General features: G+C 42.5%; 1 protein-coding gene across 2 annotated transcripts; it reads right to left on the bottom strand.

Annotated features, from left to right (window-relative positions):
• Nucleotides 1-19,534, bottom strand: CEP20 (centrosomal protein 20). Of its 2 annotated transcripts, none has more exons than XR_007147813.1 (6): nucleotides 19,483-19,534; nucleotides 15,877-16,074; nucleotides 13,870-13,954; nucleotides 7,386-7,522; nucleotides 1,816-2,123; nucleotides 1-772 (listed from the first exon to the last, which is right to left on the bottom strand). XR_007147813.1 is itself a non-coding variant. In XM_047838902.1 (6 exons), exons 1-5 carry the CDS (start codon nucleotides 19,508-19,510, stop codon nucleotides 2,047-2,049), a joined length of 525 nt encoding a protein of 174 aa, XP_047694858.1. In that variant the 5' UTR covers nucleotides 19,511-19,534; the 3' UTR covers nucleotides 1-772; nucleotides 2,013-2,046. The 2 variants fall into 2 exon arrangements, 1 of the variants encoding a protein (XP_047694858.1); XM_047838902.1 differs by having other exon boundaries at nucleotides 2,013-2,123.
• Between the last annotated feature and the right edge of the window lie 230 nt (nucleotides 19,535-19,764).

Raw genomic sequence — 19,764 nt, 5'->3', positions numbered from 1 at the left:
TGAGTTGCTCCAGTGTTTTTTATTAAATGATACATCGAAAGTATAAAAGTGGCCTGGGTACAAACAAATGACAGGACAATGCATACAAAAGCACTATCGACTACACGCGACAATTCTGTTCAGCTTCTATTGTGATGACTTTATATCAGTATCCAAAATGATAAAGTCCAGAATTTTTTCTTAATCTAGTCCTGCGTGATTGTAATTCCTGAGGTAAACTTAGCGTCCATTGCCAACATCCTTGCATGTAAACCAAGTCTTCTGAGAAGAATTCAGATATTCATATCCCCACACCCAATACAACGGAATTCATAACTGTTACCACAGATTACAGATTTAATTTTAAAAATGGAAATGAGCCCTGATGGCACTTCTCTATGTAAGTAATTCTAGCTCGTCAATAGGGCCTCGCAAAATCCTCTCACTTGTCAAGTATGTCTTGAGGGGACTTCTTTAAACTTTTGGCACTCAGATAAAAATTCTTGGTTAAGGTGTAAGGACTGAACGCTGACCACCGCACAGAAAGCCAATAATAAGTGTCAGTAATTTCCACAGGCAGCACAGAGTCCGCACCCTGAAGAGGACGCCAATTTTTCCAGCTCCAGCCATGATCACTTTCCCTGTGGAAAATGTTCAAGCTAAACGCGGTCGGTAAACGGGAGCCCGCGCAGTTCACGCCCAGAACACGCTTTGTGACTTCCGGCCGACCGGGCGCTATTGTAACAGGTGTTGTCAGGGATATCGGTCTGGAGACTCCACGTTATAAAAATGTCTGAATAAATATCAAAATAGCATTTTAGAGATCGCACACTAAGAGCTCTTACCGTTTTGTTTTGTTTTTTTTTTTTATCCCAAGAACGAAAAACTGGCATTTAATGAGACTTCCGGAGCCCGAGTAGGTAGTGGCGGCCCCTGGCGTAGGTCGCCTTGTAAGTGCACAGCTGAAGGCCACACGGAGGTTACACAAGGCCATCTTTTAAAAAGTGCCTTCTGGTATTTCTCCTAAAGCCTGTCTCTTCATGCTTACTCCACATTCTTTATATAATGAAACAAACTCTTTGTTTTACTTACAGCAAAATTAAAAGAATTATTTCCCCCTCTTCCTTTTAATTAAATCTTCCAATAAAGCCAAAATGGTCCAAGGAAAGAAAAAGTACATTGTTACCTAGTTTAAAAGTTCAAATTTAGATAGTAATTCAGATATCTAAACCTAATTATAAATGGTTATCTGAAAAACCACTAATCATAAGGAAAAAAACAAAGTTTATAGAAAATAGTTTTTTCTGGCTTTAGTGTTCTTTTAAATGTTTTCTCAGAACATGAATGGATTTTTCTACAAATCCACCTAATTCCAGCCCGAAGGAAATTTAATTAATGTAACCTTGTTAAAGAGCAGAGCATATGGCTATAAAGGCCTGAACTTTTTTTTTTTTAAGAACACAGAGGTACGAATAAAATCCCTTTAGCTCTTACAAATTTAAAAAACTCTGGATGTGAGGGCGATCTGGCTGCGACATCTGTCACCCCATTGATCGCCAGGGTTGATTCGGCTGATCTGGCTGGCTAGGCGGGTGTCCCCTTCCTCCCTCACCGCTCCATGTGCGTCCCTCCCGAAGCTGCGCGCTCGGTCGAAGAGGACGACCTTCCCCGATAGAGGAGGACCGTTCTTCGGTCAAGGGTATACGAGTAGCTGCGCTCCCCTGCTAGAACCTCCAAACAAGCTCTCAAGGTCCATTTGTAGGAGAACGTAGGGTAGTCAAGCTTCCAAGACTCCAGACACATCCAAAAAAAAAAAAAAAAAAAACTTTATCATACCTTCTGAAAACAGTATTTTTTTTTTCTCTTTCAAGTCAAATCCAAGAAGCTGGAAGCTACAAGTTAGTTTTTATTCACAAATGTAGTAAAACAGGAGGGGCTAAATGTTTTGCAGAAACTCGAATTTCTACAAAGTACAAACATTAGTGATGTATTTTGGTAATGTTGGCAGAATAAATATGGTACTGAATACACACAATTTTAAGACAAAAGACGCCCCAGATGGAAACGTCATCTCTTTACTGCTTGAGAAACAAGAGGATCTTCCATATTATTTATACTCCCCTTCTCCTTTCTTAGGTGGTCATCTGAAATTAACAGAAACAGATGTCAGTACTTATCCCAAGTCAAAATAAGCAGTGTGCAGACATATCTACATGTATTTTTGAATGCTGTATCTTGAATACTATAGGAGTTCTTTTTTTGAAAGAGATTTCAAATGTTTATTTTTGAGATACAAAGACAGAAAGAAGGAGGTGGGGGGGGAAGAGACAGAGAAAGAGAGAGAGAGAGAGAGAGAGAGAGAGAGAGAGAGAGAGAGAGAGAGACACACACAGAGATACGAAAGAGGCTCCAGGCTCCGAGCTGTCAGCACGGAGCCCGACAGTGGGCTTGAACCCGTGAACCACGAGATCATGACCTGACCTTAAGTCGGACGCTTAACTGACTGAGCCACCCATGCGCCCCTGATATTGTAGGAGTTCTTCAGGTGACTTGGGACAAAGAAAGGAACTCACCATTTTTAAACCATTATTGAGGAAATCGGAAATGTTTAGTACTAAAGACTCACTCCCAAGGGGGGAACAGAGAGCATCCTGGAGTAAACCCATGGGTAAGTAGTAGTTATAAACTTCTCTTACACGATACGTAAGGAATGGAATTTGCAAGGACAGTGTTCAATGAGCATTTTGAAGGAGGACTAAGTTCTTCAACTAAGAAGAACTTTGAAACTAAGTTCTACCTTTGAAACTAAGAACTAAGAAACTTTTCTTCAAACAGAAATGCCTCTCGGCAGCACCCTCTTGTGGCCAGAAAAAAAAACTAGCAGTTTACATCTTCCTACCCAAATCAGAAAAGTATCGCAGAAATTGTAGAAAATCTTCAGTCAAAAACACAACAATAAAGCTCCAGGAAGAGTTCAGAAACGCCCAAGGCCCCAGTGACCACCCCCTGTGTTCTGGCAATAGAAGGGGCCCCAGTCACTTCTGCTGAATTTCTTTTGTCATGGAGGCAAAGGGGTAGAGGGCAGAAGTGTTCTAGATTAAAAGAATCAAATGCAACAAAAATGCAATGCAAAGACTAAATTCTGAGAATTGTGAAGAACTGAAAATATTCCCCAGACACTTTTTACAATGGAAAAACCCATTTTTATGACAACTAGATGACAAGAGAAAAAGAATACAAATCTAGGCAGTTGTTAGAAATATGCAATTGTAGCACCACAAGCACATATTGGATTTTCTTTTCTTGATGCTTCTTTATTTTAATTTTTTTTTAGTGTTTATTTATTTTTGTGTGAGAGAGCGAGACAGAGACAGAGCACGAGCAGGGAAGGGGCAGAGAGAGGGGGAGACAAAGAATCTGGAGCAGGCTCTGAAACAGGCTCCAGGCTCTGAGCTGTCAGCACAGAGCCCAGTGTGGGGCTCGAACCCACAAACCAGGAGATCATGACCTGAGCCGAAATCAAGAGTCTGACACTTAACCGACTGAGCCACCCAGGTGCTCCTGGATTTTCTAATTCTAAAGACAATTTGCTTCTACACCCATTCCCACTAGTCCACCACAGCTGATCACCCTCATAAAAAATGGGAGACTACTGGTCTGGATCACAGATGACTACCTCCCTCATTTTTAGGCAGCTTTGCTGGACAGAACAAAATTGAGGCCACAACCATTTCAGGTTTTCTAGAAAAGCACTGTAAAGAAATGAAGTTGTTATGCATGTACCTTACAGATGGGCTATCAAGCTCCGTTAATGATTTTCTCTGCTATGAGATATCTGGGTTTTTATTTATACCCAAAACTACTTTGCCTCCATATTTCAAGCACTAATACCAGCACCACTAATGAACTGGTTACCATTCCAAAGGTGAGAGTGTCTACATAAACCCTCCTTTTTTCAGCACTCTGAAAGCTCTGATAAAGGAAGTGCTTTCATGCTGGAATGCTTTAGGCTTGTGTTCAAATAAAAGAGAATTTCATTTTAAGTGTTTGATGTTTCAGTCGGATGAGCTTCTGTAGAGATCAGGTATTGTAATCTGAAGAATAATTATTTTCATGTCTCCATAACCTCGTCAATGTTGTCAAATCAAACACATTTCCATCAAACAGTAAGCTAGAATCCAGAAAGTAAACAGAATACTCGAGTGTGCGACTGGGACACAATGCAATTTTGGGCTGATAATTCCTCACAAATCATTGCACAGGGGCGCCTGGGTGGCTCAGTCGGTTAAGCGTCCGACTTCGGCTCAGGTCATGATCTCGCAGTCTGTGAGTTCGAGCCCCGCGTAGGGTTCTGTGCTGACGGCTCAGAGCCTGGAGCCTGCTTCCGTTTCTGTGTCCCCCTCTCTCTCTGCCCCTCCCCCACTCACACTCTGCCTCTCTCTCTCACTCTCAAAAATAAACATTAAAGGGGCGCCTGGGTGGCTCAGTCGGTTAAGCGTCTGACTTCAGCTCAGGTCACGATCTCGCGGTCTGTGATTTCGAGCCCCGCGTCGGGTTCTGGGCTGATGGCTCAGAGCCTGGAGCCTGCTTCCGATTCTGTGTCTCCCTCTCTCTCTGCCCCTCCCCCGTTCATGCTCTGTCTCTCTCTGTCTCAAAAATAAATAAACGTTAAAAAAAATGTAAAATAAATAAATAAATAAACATTAAAAAAAATTTGTTTTTAATCATTGCACAAAGAGTTCATTGTTATCAAGAAAATTTTTGACGGTCAAGAAAAATAACTTGCAAAATCACGTTCTTCTTTAGTTCAGCTGCTATCCTCATTTCTGAGCTTTCCACAGAGTAAGCGCCCAAAGGTTTACTCTAAGCGGAGTCTCTGAAGGCCCCAAAGTAACTAATGCACTCTCCTCCCTCTCCCTCTTTGGCTTGCCCGCGCACGCTCGCTCTCTCCCTCCCTCTCTCTTCCACTCCCCAGCCCTCCCACCTCCCAGGTGTGAAGCCACAACTTGCTACTCTGTGACCCACATCTCAAAACAACAGAACTCAGTTAAGAAATACTCTGTTCCTTGTAACTTTGTTGTTAGCCATTAGCCATGAATGAGATTGATTAGAAAAAGCTTACAAGCGGGCCCACGACATGGATGGAGCTAGAAAGGATTATGCTAAGCGAAGTCAGTCAGAAGAGTAAATACTCTATGATTTCACTCCCATGTGGAATTTAAGAAACAAAACACACGAGCAGAGGGGGAAGAAAAGAGAGGCACCCCAAGAAAGAGACTCTTAACTAGAGAGAGCGCACCGATGGTGGATGGTCGCCAGAGGGGAGGCGGCTGGGGGTGGGGGAAAGAGGTGATGGGGATAAAGGAGGGCACCTGCGACGAGCACCAGGTGTTGTAGGCAAGTGCTGAATTACCACGTCGTACAACGGAAGAAAATAAAAATGAAAAGCTTGCAAGCCAGAAACGTGCTTTCTCCAGAGATTTTCCCTCATGGGAATGAAAATACCCGTGTCGCGGGTCTGCCGCGTGAGCGAGTGTTCATGTGTATAACATCCCCTGGTGGCGATCACGCGGGGAAAGTGCGATTATCGTACGCTCTCGGTAGGCACGTCACCTGGTAAAGCCGCTCTGGAGGGGAATCAGACAGTATCTACTACATTTTCTAGTACGTGCATGCTCTGAACCAGCAACTGGACTTCTGGGCATCCGCACAAGACAAACACTTGTGTGGGCAGGAAGTAATTCTATACCGCTACATGGTAGAAGCCAAAAATTAAAAACGTAACAGCACATCGGTAAAGAACGATTCGCAAAGCCACGCGATACTACACGAAGTTAAGAACGAGGTAGAAGGGGATGTCCACGTGCTGACAGGACAAGTGAAGAAAAGCCAACTGCAGGAGGCCACGCACAGGAGCAGAATACATAAATCCACAGGAAACGGATCCCGAGGGAGACCTGCCGACCTGCTGACGGGGGCCTTCCCTCCGTGGAAGGGAGGGAAAGTGGGGAGTGGGGCCGAGGCAAGACGGAACAGATGAAAGGGAAGTTTACACTGTATTATCTGAACGTTTCGACATTTACTCACGTAATTGTTTTAAGTACTTGCCGGCCAGTACGCACTCATCACAGTTCCTCACAACCCCCGAAAAGTGTACAAGAAGGGCACGGAGGGAGGCCGACTCGGCTAAAAATGATCAGCTGCAGGCTTCAGAGGAGTCACCTAACTTCTCAGGGTCGGTTTGCTCAAGCGTAAAGTAAGGAAGGAGGTGGGATGATTTCTTTTTCAACGGTCTATCAGCTCAGCATTCTAAGATAATGGATAACTCGTAGTGAAATCAGAAATCACCTCCTCAAGAGGTTGCCTTGCCTCACAGATACTTCACTTTCAGATCCAAGGAGACACAGCAAGCATTTGGCATGATCAATACTGCTCACAGCAGTTTATGAAAACTACCAAGGGCGATCTGTATTTCAGAGGTTTCTACAAGTTTCTTTCCACATTCCAGGGCTATAGCTGTTCTGTTAATCTGCTGCCTGAGCCCCACCTATGACTGGCCTTAGAAAGAGGTCACCTCGACCGAAGCTGGAAAGGAGGAGCTAATAAACCACTCAGTTCAGATTAGCAAAATGACAGCCTATTGCTGATGTGAACAAAACAACAGAAAGCTCATTTGAAAAGGGAGCATTCTGAAAGAAACCGAGGCTGTCCTCCTAAGAATTCGTTATTTATAGGTAGCTGCCAGTCTTCCACAAACAGTATTCTAAAAATGCAAAGTGGGGGAGGGGGCGCCTGGGTGGTTCAGTCAGTCTGACTTGGCTCAGGTCATGACCTCGCAGCTTGTAGGTTCGGGTCCCAAGTCGGGCTGTGTGCTGACAGCTCGGAGCCCGGAGCCTGTTTCGGATTCTGTGTCTCCCTCTCTCTCTGCCCCTCCCCCACTCATGCTGTCTGTCTGTCTCTCTCTCTCTCAAAAATAAACATTAAAAAAATTTTTTTAAATAAAAATGCAAAGGGTACAGAAACATGTGGCTTCTCTATCTGTAAGCAGAGATCTTTCCTCACTTTTCGGGGCGGGGGGGGGAAGTGATGATTTGATAAAATGCTATTTGTTCAGTATACCAATAATCTAACCTGCTCCAAAGAGTACAAATCTATGTGAAAATCAGGTTTTTCCAAACTTCTGTATAGAAATAATATCTGAGAATTTTGTCCAGTCGTTCCCCTCCAGATTCTCCTTCCAAAAAGCATTTTGTTTTTAGGATGATAAGTAACACAGACCAAAACTGTATTAAGTGTAAGTAGAATTAAACTACGACTCAAAAGCTCAAGAAAAACTATTCCAGAGAGAAGTATTTAAGAAAATATACGTGCTGACAGCAAAATGATGAAGTTCAGGAAATTCATACCCCTTTGCCTTCTTCCGCTAGGTTGTCTGCCAAGATCTGGGTTTGGAGGCTGAAGTGAAGACCCTCTCGAAAATGGATTTTGGAGGTCCTCCTTAGTTCCGTGCAAGAAATGAGCTAAAATTCCATATAAAAGAGGTCTATAGCAGGAAGAAAACCACAATCAGTTAAAATTATAGATACAGGAAAAGCTTAAAACAAACCTCTCTTTTATGTTTATGTTTATTTTGAGAGAAAGCGAGCATGCACGCCCAGAGGAGAGGGACAGAGGGAAAGAGAGAATCCCAAGCAGGCTCCACGCTCAGCACAGACCCCGACTCGGGGCTCATCTCATAACCATGAGATCACAACCTGAGCTGAACTCAAGGTTGGGCGCTCAACCGAGCCATCCAGGCGCCCCCCAAAACTCTACTCTAAGGCAGCCTCTGCCACCTGAATGGCCAGGTAATTCTCTATACTTAAAGAAGATGCAGGGTTACTATCCAAATCACAAACTATTCATGCTTTTTTAAATTTAAGAGTACCATTTGGGGTACCTGGGCGGCTCAGCCAGTTACGTGTCTGACTTCGGCTCAGGTCATGATCTCACGGTTTGTGAGTTCGAGCCCCACATCGGGCTCTGTGCTGACAGCTCAGAGCCTGGAGCCTGCTTCAGATTCTGGGTACCCCCCCCCCCATGCTCATACTCTGTCTCTCTCTGTGTCTTAATAATAAACATTTAAAAAAATATTTAAATTTAAGAGTACCATTTAACTCGAAAGACAATTTAAAAATCCAGAGAACCCATGTTACCAACTTAAACATCAACTAAACTGAAATACAAAGTCAAACAATACACAGGAATTCAGCTTTTCAACTTTAAAGTCCAGTGTAAGACCTCCCAGTACCTAGCACTGTCTGAATACAACAGGTATTCAGGAAATGCTGGATGAATAAATCCTTGTCAAATTAGGTCATATGTCTCAAGAGCCAGGCTGCCTGGGTTCAAATCCTGGATTTACCACTTGACCTCAACAAGATTCTTAATGTCCCCAGCCTCTTAAATGTTTTTTCCTCTATAAATGAGGATAAGTGTAGTCCTTACCTCCTAGGGTTATTGTGGACTAAATGAGTTCATAAATGTCAAGGGTTTAAAACCATGCCTGGCACATATTAAATGGCATATAAATGTTAGCTGTTCAGGAGTCAGGTAAGAACTAATATTTAATAAGCTATTATTTTTAGGGCAGGCAGTTTAAAGAAAAAGTGATTTTTACAGTTTCCAAATCTCTCTCCATTCTATCTTCGCCCTGTAGATGTCATAATCATCATCCCCAATTTATACGTGAGAAAACCATGGCTCAGGGAAGATATGCTGGAGATTTCTTAAATTTTTTGTAATGTTTTTATTTATTTTTGAGACAGAGAGAGACAGAGCATGAGCAGGGGATGGGCAGAGAGAGAGGGAGACACGGAATCCGATGCAGGCTCCAGGCTCTGAGCTGTCAGCACAGAGCCTGACACAGGGCTTGAACCCACAGACTGTGAGATCATGACCTGAGCCGAAATCGGACGCTTAATGGACTGAGCCAGCCAGGCGGCCCTGGAGATTCCTTAGATAGTAAGTAAACAAACTTTCCAGTTGAATCCCAAGTCCCATACTCTTTGCATTACAATATACTGCTCAGAGATGTACACAAGCATCCCTGCACAAACGGAAGCTATGCGGCTGACGATGGGAGAGACAGAAGCACACCAGAAATGTTTCCAATCTCATCACTGAAAATACAACTTAACTGAGTTTTTGGGGACAACTATTTATTAGCTGGTGTGATAGCTTAAAGTATGACATTCCTTTCCCTCCAAAAGGTGGGGCCTAACTGCCTTCTCCTGGAGTGTGGGCTCAAGTCACTTCTTTGAACCAAAAAACATATTAAATGAGAGTGCTGTGCAACTTTCAAGACTGGGTCACAAACCACTGTGCCCCTCGGCTTCCTCCTTGCCTTCTCTGCTGGGTCACCACGTCATAAGGACATTCAAGCTGTCCTAGGGAATGGTACACATGGAAGGAATGGAGTCTCATGCAAGCAGCCATGTGAGTGAGCCACACAGAAGGGGATCCTCCAGCCCCAGCCACGTCTTCAGATGACGATGTCCCTGGCTACCCTTTAAGCGGATCTCCTGAGAAATGCCCCACTAGCCCCACCCAGAGATTTCTGACCACAGATAATAAATGTTTGTTGTTACAAGCCACCAAATCCTGGGGCAGTGTGTTACGCAGCAGTAAGTAACTCCTTGCATGCCAACTGTTTCATAACACAAGGAAAGGAGGAAAGTAAGTTTCTCTATTTAAGATGCCTCAACTCTTATGAAAGGAATATATCTTACAATCCAGGAACATAAAATAGGTCTTTTCGTTTATTTTAAACCAATGTGTCCCAAAGAGCTAATTGGTTCAAGAAGATTTTTAAATTTAAACAAACTTGTTGTTAACATCAATAAAGTTTTTAAGATTTAAAATTTTAAGATTCAGGTATTTTTAAATGTTATTAGAAAACAAAAAACTAGTATATTTAATCCACAAATTCATGGATACTAAGATTTTTTTAAAAATAAAAGTTAAGGGGCGCCTGGGTGGCTCAGTCAGTTGAGTGACCGACTTCGGCTCAGGTCATGATCTCACGGCTCGTGAGTTAGAGCCCCACTCTGTGCTGACAGCTCGGAGCCTGGAGCCTGCTTCGGATTCTGCACCTCCCTCTCTCTGCCCCAACCCACTCACATTTTGTCTCTGTCTCTCTCAAAAATAAATAAACATTAAAAAAAAATTTATAAAAAAAATACAAGTTAAAAAAGGAGAATATTTTTTCAGGTTCGGCCTTACAATACTTTATCTGCAATGTTAAAACACAGAAACTCTGAAAACTAGTCTTCTTCATAAATTTGGCAAACTCATTCGGTGGCATGGCTTGACCTAACATAAGGCTATTTGAGACTTTATCCTACTTTGTGTGCAAATTCTTAAGTTTCTCTGAAAAATATGAATGTGTTTGTGGAAAACCACTTTACACTCACACTGGCACATGTATCTAGTATGTGGTATACTTACCATTTTCCCCTTTTTCCCCCAGCTCTACTGACGTATAACTGGGAAATAAAATTGTAAGGTATTTAAACTATATAAGGTGATAACTTGATATTTATATATATATATATACACACACACACACACACACACACACACACACACACACACACGGCAAAGGAATTCTCCTCAGCGAATTAAGTAACATATCCATCATCTCACACACTTACTTTTGTCAATGTGTGTGTTACTTTTGTGGGTGAGAAAATTTCAATCTTACAATCCATATTACTTTTTAAAATCTGAAAACTTCACAACAGAAGTGTTTTTAAACAAAGCAGTAACTGTCTTTCAGAAAGCAAACTGCTGGCAGTTTGAAGTGTAAGTTGGCAAAGAAAGTGACTAGAGACAGAGAAAGCAGACGGCTTCTGAACAACACAGCGTGGGGCAGCGGGAGTGGATGGGAGATACCGCAGAGGTAGAAGGGATGCGATGTGCAAAGTGACTGGTGGAGAAAGGAGCTGGAGCCACAAACATAAATGGACTCTGAGTTTAAGACCCAAATGGCTACATGAGGAACCTACGAGGGGGGTTTAAGGAGATGAAAACAGCAGATTTAATTTTTGGACACGGTGAGTTTAAGATGCCAGCAGAAACGTGGGCCCACAACTTAGGGCATGTGTTTGATTTAAAGTGGAGTCACAGCTCAGAGGCACCATTAAAGAAAGACTCAGGCATACTCAGAAAAGTGGGCGAGGGGACAAGATGAAAAGTTTTGTTAAGGACAAAACTTGAGTGGTCACAATTTAAAGGAAGCCTAAAAGAGCCAATGAAGAAATTGAGAACACTGTTAGGGAAAGAAAAACTTAGACAGTAAAGGTCATAAAAGACAAATGACAATAGGTGTTTTAAGGGAGAAGAGTCAGTATTACAAAATGCCACAGAAACTCCAGTGAAACTGAGCTTCTCAAATTGGAAATACACAATATACAGCCACTCTTGGGGCCGGGGCCTTGGGACAAAGTACAGGGTAAAGGTGGAGTATGATCCTAGAACATTCATTGTGCAAAGACTTGTGGGAAAGTTCAATTTAATTGGTATGTCCTTTATAACATTTTTATGGTAGAACAATTATATCATGAAGTAGAAAAATTCAATAAAGCTTTCGAAAGAGGAAACATAAGATTTCAAAGAAATTTCTTGCTAATGGAAAGGCTGCTTTGAGCCATGTCCCCTGGCCTCCTATGTACATTCTATTTTTATTTTATTTTATATTTTATTTTATTTTATTTTATTTTTATTTTATTTTATTTTTGCCATTCAGGGATTCTCTGGGAAAAGTTTAAGCAACTCTGAAGTAAGAAAAGAACCAAGAAACTACTCAAAAGTGGTCACCCTTCCTTTCAAGGGCAGAGTTTCAGTATAAATGGTGATAGGAGAAATTAACATGCAGAGAGGGCAAAAGAGGGGACAGTAACAAAATGAAAACAGAGGGTTGGTTTTCACTAAGTTCAATGGTCAAAACAAGTTGATTGGGTTTTGGGGGGATCCTAAGTTGAAGTGAAGGAAATAATCGGGAGGAAGAGTTCAGCGTGAGTAAGGAAACAAGTGATAAAAGATAGTCTCAGATGGGAAATAAAAGTGGGGGGTGGGGTATGGACCAAGAAACCAAGAAACGTGACCCTTAGCAGGACTGTTGCTCAGTCCTCTGAAACCACGGGAATTTTAGCTCCAGGGAGCAGACGCCTTATCTTGTTTACTGCTACACACCTTGGATTTGGTGCCGTGTTAGACACACACTCAAACCAAATAAATACCTGCTGAGTTAAAACGAAATAAAACCACCACTATGTGATTATGACTCCAATACAACACTATCTAAAAATTTATTTTTAAGTTTTTATTTTAAAAAAAGTTATTAAAAAAAGTTCTTGGCACAAAAATAGACACTCAGATCAACGGAACAGAATAGAGAACCCAGAAATGGACCCACAAATGTATGGGCAACTAATCTTTGACAAAGCAGGAAAGAATATCCAGTGACATAAAGACAGTCTCTTCAGCAAGTGGTGCTGGGAAAACTGGACAGCGACATGCAGAAGAATGAACCTGGACCACTTTCTCATACCAGACACAAAAATAAACTCAAACTGGATGAAAGACCTCAATGTAAGACAGGAAGCCATCAAAATCCTCGAGGAGAAAGCAGGCAAAAACTTCTCTGACCCTGGCCACAGCAACTTCTTACTCAACACGTCTCTGGGAGCAGGGAAACCAAAGCAAAATGAACTATTGAGACCTCATCAAAATAAAAAGCTTCTGTACAGCGAAGCAAACAATCAGCAAAACTAAAAGGCAACTGATGGAATGGGAGAAGATATTTGCAAACGACACATCAGATAAAGGGTTAGTATCCAAAATCCATACAGAACTTATCAAACTCAATACCCAAAAAATAAATAATCCACTGAAGAAATTGGCACAATGAATAGACACTTCTCCAAAGAAGACACCCAGATGTCCAACCAACACATGAAAAAATGCTCCACATCACTCATCATCAGGGAAATATAAATCAACACCACACTGAGATACCACCTTACACCTGTCAGAAAGGCTGACATCAACAACTCAGGCAACAACAGATGTTGATAAGGATGCAGAGAAAAGAGGATCTCTTTTGTACTGTTGGTGGGAATGCAAACTGGTGCAGCCACCCTGGAAAGCAGTGTGGAGGTTCTTTGAAAAATTAAAAAGAGAACTACCCTACGACCCAGCAATGGCACTACTAGGTATTTATCCAAGGGACATAGGTGTGCTGTTTCAAAGGGACACATGCACCCCCATGTTTATAGCAGCACTATCAACAATGGCCCAAGTATGGAAAGAGCCCAAATGTCCACTGATGGATGAATGGATAAAGAAGATGTGGTGTGTATATATATATATATGTGTGTGTATATATATATATACACACACACACATATATGTGTGTATACACACACACACACACACACACACACACACACACAATGGAGTATTACTCGGCGATCAAAAAGAATGAAATCTTGCCATCTGCAACTACGTGGAAGGAATTGGAGGGTATTATGCTAAGCGAAATTAGTCACAGAAAGACAAATATCATATGACTTCACTCATACGAGGACTTTCAGATACAAAACAGATGGACATAAGGGAAAGGAAGCAAAAATAATATAAAAACAGGGAGGGGGACAAAATGGAAGAGGCTCTGAAATATAGAGAACAAACTGAGGGTTGCTGGAGGGGCTGTGGGAGGGGGGATGGGCTCAGTGGGCAAGGGGCTTAAGGAATCTACTCCTGAAATCATTGTTGCATCATGTGTTAACTAACTTGAATGTAAATTATAAAAAAATAAATAAATTATAGAAAAAAAAAAGTTCTTACATTGTGTTATCCTTTGATTCTTCAAATGCATTTAGTTCCCGAATGAGAAACTGTCTGTCCAATGGTACTACAGGCTGACCAGATTCTGGAGGAAAAATCAGGTGTCTTTATTCATCTAAAAAGCACATACGATTTTGATAAGAACCACTCACCAGGTATACAGACTTTTCAGATTTTCAGTAGGCGAGGCAAAATGGCACAGCCACTTTGGAAACGGGTTGAGCCATTCCTTACAAAGGTGAGCATGCACTTACCACACACAACCTTGCAATCCCACTCTTAGCTCTTTACTCAAGAGAAACGAAAGCTTACTTTCACACAGAAACTTGTGTGTGAATGTTTATGGCAGCTTGATAATTGCCAAAAACTACAAACCACTGGCGATAATGGATAAAATCGGCACAGCCATACAAATGAGTGCTATTCAGGGGGAAAAAAACCCAACACAGCTGAATCTCAAATGCATTATGCTAAGTGAAAGGAAGCGGACTCAAAAGGCTACTTCCTGAATGGGTTCATTTCTATAACATTCTGGAAAAGGCAAATGCCAGGTACAGAAAACAACAGATCAGTGGTTCCTAGGGGTGGGGGTAGACAAAGAAGTTGACCACAACAGGGCAGAGAATTTTTTGAGGTGATAAAAATACTCTACATCGAGACTGTAACTGAGGTGGTAGTTACAAAGCTATGCATTTGGTAAAATTCATCGCAGTGTATACTAAAAAAGGTATATTGTACTGTTAACTATACCTCAGTTTTTGAACAAAGCCGAGACACTTAATATGAAACTTAAAATGATGGTTACCATATTTCATTTTAGGGAAGCCCAAGTCCAAGACTGCATTCATTCTATTTTCACAATTTTCTTCTTTTCTGAGTACTAATAGTATTATGTACCCATCTGTAACAAAGTGAGGAAAGTGGCTACTGATACTGAAGATCCTTAGACCACGAAAAATCCTGGTCTTTATTCAGTTAAGGTATATGCTTAACATTAAATAAGACATCTAGAATATCAATAAAAGGGCTGTTAAATCAAAGTTCCAGCATCTCAAAGAACTCATTCTCTCTTCCAAAATCTACTTCATGGTTTCTTTTCTTTAATGAGAGGTGAAACGATCTTAAAGCACAGAGCAAACCTTAAACAAGGCCATCAAATGATACAGGTGCAATCCTTCCAATCCTATTTCTCCCTCAGCCAGAGGAAAGTCTTGACTACCGTGCATTCCTTTCAGTTCTTTACTTTCTTCACAAATAAAATTTAACAGATAAATGTCTCTTCAACTGTCCGTCTCCTCCCCCCAATACCAAGGTTAACCCCCAATAGGAAAGTAAACTCCTTCCTAATCCATTTTAAATATCACTCTTTTACACACATTTGCATATATCCCTCACCTATAATAGTACCAGTATTTTAAAGTTTTATCTCTAGTGCTTCATATTTTTTAACAAAAACTATATACATCAAAACTGTATTTTTTTTTAATTTTTTTTTTTAACGTTTATTTATTTTTGAGACAGAGAGACAGAGCATGAATGGGGGAGGGTCAGAGAGAGGGAGACACAGAATCTGAAACAGGCTCCAGGTTCTGAGCTGTCAGCACAGAGCCCGACGCGGGGCTCGAACTCACAGACCGTGAGATCATGATCTGAGCCGAAGTCGGATGCTTAACCGACTGAGTCACCCAGGCGCCCCTCAAAACTGTATTTTTAAAGTATATCTATAGAAAAAAAGCTAGCAGCAAACAAAATGCCAACAACTGCTTATTCTCAGTATCAGGCGATTTTTCAAAGGGTGCACCTAGTGTTTATTTATTTTCCCCTACAATACAGTAAGCCCCATGAGAACTTGTTCAAGCTATGGAAAGAACCCATGAGATGTTTAGGTCGCTGTCACTCAGATGACACTGTGGTAATGGAATCGGATTTCCAGCGTAAAGATTTTCTGAGAATTGAGGGCAGGGAAAAAGCAGATGTTGTTTCAGGTAAGTAACAATAACCTCTTACCTGATATGAGGACAGATGCTGTATACTTATATTTGTTGAATTCCAAATACTCCCGAATTAATTCATTAATTAGAAGGTTTTCATGAGACAACGGTGGTCGGGGTTCACTTTCATCATTCAGGGCATTGAAAACTTCAGCTCGGATCCTTGCTTTTAAATGCCCTAATACTCCTCTTTTCTCCAAGGTGTCCTTTAAAACTGTTAAATATAAAATATTATGTTTCAATTATAGAACAAATTTGGTCATTCTTTTTTTTTTTTTTTTTTTTAAGTAATCTCTACATCAACATGGAGCTCGAACTCATTCAAACTCTTGAGATCAAGAGTCACACACTCCACCAACTGAGCCAGCCAGGCACCCCTCAATTCTTAGGGCATACTTGGAAGAAAAATGTGTAACTAGTAAAGTGGCCTAATACCCACTGTTTCGATCTAAACAATGTGCTAAATGGAAGTTATCCAATTAGCTACCACAATTCATGTTTGTAATACAAAGTTCTCAAGTTGCAATGATTTGCTATTTTAATATATTTAAGCAAACTCAAGTTTATCTTTCTAACATCATCACTGTCAGTAGCTATAGTCTGGTATGCATCTTTAGTGAGGGAGGAAAAGGGAGCATAGAATTAGCTCACCGGAGCCTGAAATTAACCCTTACTGTCTCGTATGTTTTCAAGAGTGTTTAGCACTGCAGATAGGTTCTATATGTCACGAAAATCTCTGGTGTAGAAAGATGATTAAAGACAATGAATGCATTCCATAAAAGGAAGGAATATGTTGTCTTTTGATAAAAACCTATGCTATCCAGAACCCTTGGGGAATGGCCCATTCAGAGGAAAAAGGTATTTCTGTGTTTGTTTGTTTGTTTAAGACACCAGTTAATTTCCTAAAAAACAACAGGATTCTGAAATTATAAGCCTAGTTAGAAATCTATCACTGCCACCTTGAGACATCGGGGATATATATGTTGAGTGTAATCTAACTTCTTGAGGAGCAAGGGTCGGATTGCTGTATCAGTTATGATAATGAGATTTACCTATAAATGTTAGTATAGATACTGACGGGCACAGGGCTGAATTGGCATCATTCCTTGCAGTAATCTGGACCTTCTTCATTCACATTGTCCCTCAAGGCTAAGTAACGAACCCAGACAATCAACACCTCTCACCCACAGTGCCTAGAACACAGTAAGAGCTCAAAAACTCTACCTGGGAGCATTATAATACAGGGTGTAATAAACATAGTTTAATACATACTGTGCCTACCCAAGGCACCAAATAAGTACATCAACATAAAGAAAAACTCATAAACAGAGCCCAAAGAACTTATCCATTTGTCATAAAATTCCTTTAAAGCTTTATTATACAACAACAAAAACCTGGGTCTTAGGATTCCATTACAGAGATACAATCTAGACTGAATTTTAACCTTTCTTGCTCCTTGTTTTTAAATCATCCCTTCAACCTATTTGGCAGGTATGCAAGTACAGTTATCACCCAATCAGACTTTGTAACAGGCCCATAAAAGGAAGGTCCAGCCTTATCACAGTCTAGGGATCATAACCGAACCCGTTCTTTAACTCCATCTTTGGAAGTAGATGGGAGAGTTTTCGATGGCCAGGATCCTGTCCCAAAGGCTGTATGTGCACACAGCACAGCCTCAAACTCAGCAGAGAAATGCGAATTAATGAAGCTGGAGTTAGGAAATCTAGGCTGTCCGTCTCACCGCCAGCTCACGCCTCAGTTGCCCTCTCCAACATGATGAGCTCCACCTCTCGGAGGCAGAACCAAGGGAGATGCAAAGATGTGCAAGCTTCAAAAAGGCACAAGTCCATACAATGTACGATAACTGACTGGGAAACACACTGTCACTGAGATTCTCTTGAACACAGAGCATATTCAGAACTGGGCAACGCAGAAAAAACATAAAGGGCTCCCTAGATCTGTGAAGGACACTCACTCCTAAACCCCAGAGTTACATCTTCTTTTGGGGTTCTGTATTATTTTGCCCTTCCTTCTATTATGTTTAAAACACGGTGCTATAACAACTTCAGAAAGAGGTTCTTAACTTGCCTTAATATCCCAAAATACCTTTATTTTTTTTAAGTTTATTTATTTGGGGGTGAGGGGGAGAAGGCATGAGCAGGAGAGGGGCAGGGAGAGAGGATCCCAAGCAGGATCCCCACGGTCAGCGCAGAGCCCCCACGTGGGGCTCCAACTCGCAACCGCAGGATCGTGACCTGAGCCTAAATCAAGAGCGGGTGGCTTATCCCACTGAGCCACCCAGGTGCCCCCCTCCCCAAAGTATCTTTAAATCCTCTGAAGAGGGGCGCCTGGGTGGCTCAGTGGGTTAAGCCTCTGACTCTTGATTTAGGCTCAGGTCACGATCTCGTGTGAGTTCGAGCCCTGGCATCGGGCTCCGTGGTGGCAGTGCAAAGCCTGCTTGGGATTCTGTCCCTCTCCCTCTCAAAATAAATAAATAAACTGAAAAAAATCTTTAAAAAAAAAAGATAAATCCTCTGGAGCTGATGCAATATCACACGTGTTACGGATTCCCTGCGGGGAGTGAGATCGGATTCCCGTGAACTCTGTTCTTGTGGATAAAGGCATGCCTTTTCCAGGACTGTTCACCAGCCCGGCGCCCACACACACATTTACGTCAATGCTTCCAGCATCCTCTTCTCAAAGGGATTCAACCCCTCCCTGCCAAATCTTTAAGAATTACTGATTTGGATCCCAAGTTCCCTGAAAACTCAACTGGTTTTATTAACTGGGTAGCAGTATCACCCAGGGATTAAGACCTGGCCTTCAGGTGCGGCTGATCTAGGCTCTCGCACTGAGCCTCCTAGCTAAGGCGCTTTGCGCGAGCTATTTCACCTCTCGGCACCTCTATTTCCCAGTCTATAAAATGGGCATGAGATTGTGACACAGGATCTATTAGGCAATACTGGGAATGGGTAGTGCTTGACATTTAAGGCTCTGTCACTTATAACTATAACTACTATTATTTGTCTGCACATCAGATCACACAAAACCAACGGTGAACAAACGTTTCCAGCTTAATCGACTCGCACCTTTATGGAACTCTGTTAAAAACTCCAGGAGAATGGCCAGGCAGCTTCCCACCGCCAGTTTTTCCCCATGGAGAGCGGGACGCACCTCACAGGTGGTTGCAAGGATTCAGTGACAACTGAGCTAACGGTTTGGGACTGTACCTAACCCCAATAAATGGCTGTGGGTACTGTCATCACTCAGTCCCACATAAAGGGAGCGGCCCAAAGCTTCGGCCCGAGAGCGGTCTCACAAATGCGCCCAGAGGCCCAGCGTGCAGGACTGCAGGCCCCTCGGGCACATGAGGGTCCCGCAGCTCCTGCTTCAGCTCAAAGCCGATTCCAAAACTGCTCCAGGGCGACTGCTTCCCTCACACAGGGCCCGGGCGCAGCGGCCGCCACACCAGCCGGACGCTCTGCCGACCCTAACGCCGCAGAACGAGCCCCGCGCCCCCGGAAAGCCGGACTCTGTTTCGCGCGCGCTCCTTTCGCTCCATCCTTTTCACAAGAAGAAGGCCAGACGCCTTTCACCCGGCAAACGGTCCACGCGCACTCACCAGCCTTGAGCTCGGCGACAGTCGCCATCTTTCAACCGCCGTCAGGGGCGCGTCTCGGCTGTGCGCACGCGCAGCTCCGCCCCTCTCTGCGGCATGGTCTACAGCCAATAGGTGCGCCGCTCTCGCTACACTCGGTCCCACCCCTTTCAGTTTTCTGTCTCCGGGGTTGGTTGGGTGGTGACTCTCCGGAGGGATTTCACCAATCAGCGAGCTCTCTAGGTGCTGCGGGAGGAGGGAGGAGGAGTCAGGACTAAGATCCTTTACCTTTGCGTGCCACTGGCA

Source organism: Prionailurus viverrinus, chromosome E3 (genome assembly GCF_022837055.1).
Source record: "Prionailurus viverrinus isolate Anna chromosome E3, UM_Priviv_1.0, whole genome shotgun sequence".
Taxonomy (NCBI): Eukaryota; Metazoa; Chordata; class Mammalia; order Carnivora; family Felidae; genus Prionailurus; species Prionailurus viverrinus.
This window is presented reverse-complemented; position numbering and strand designations above follow the sequence as displayed.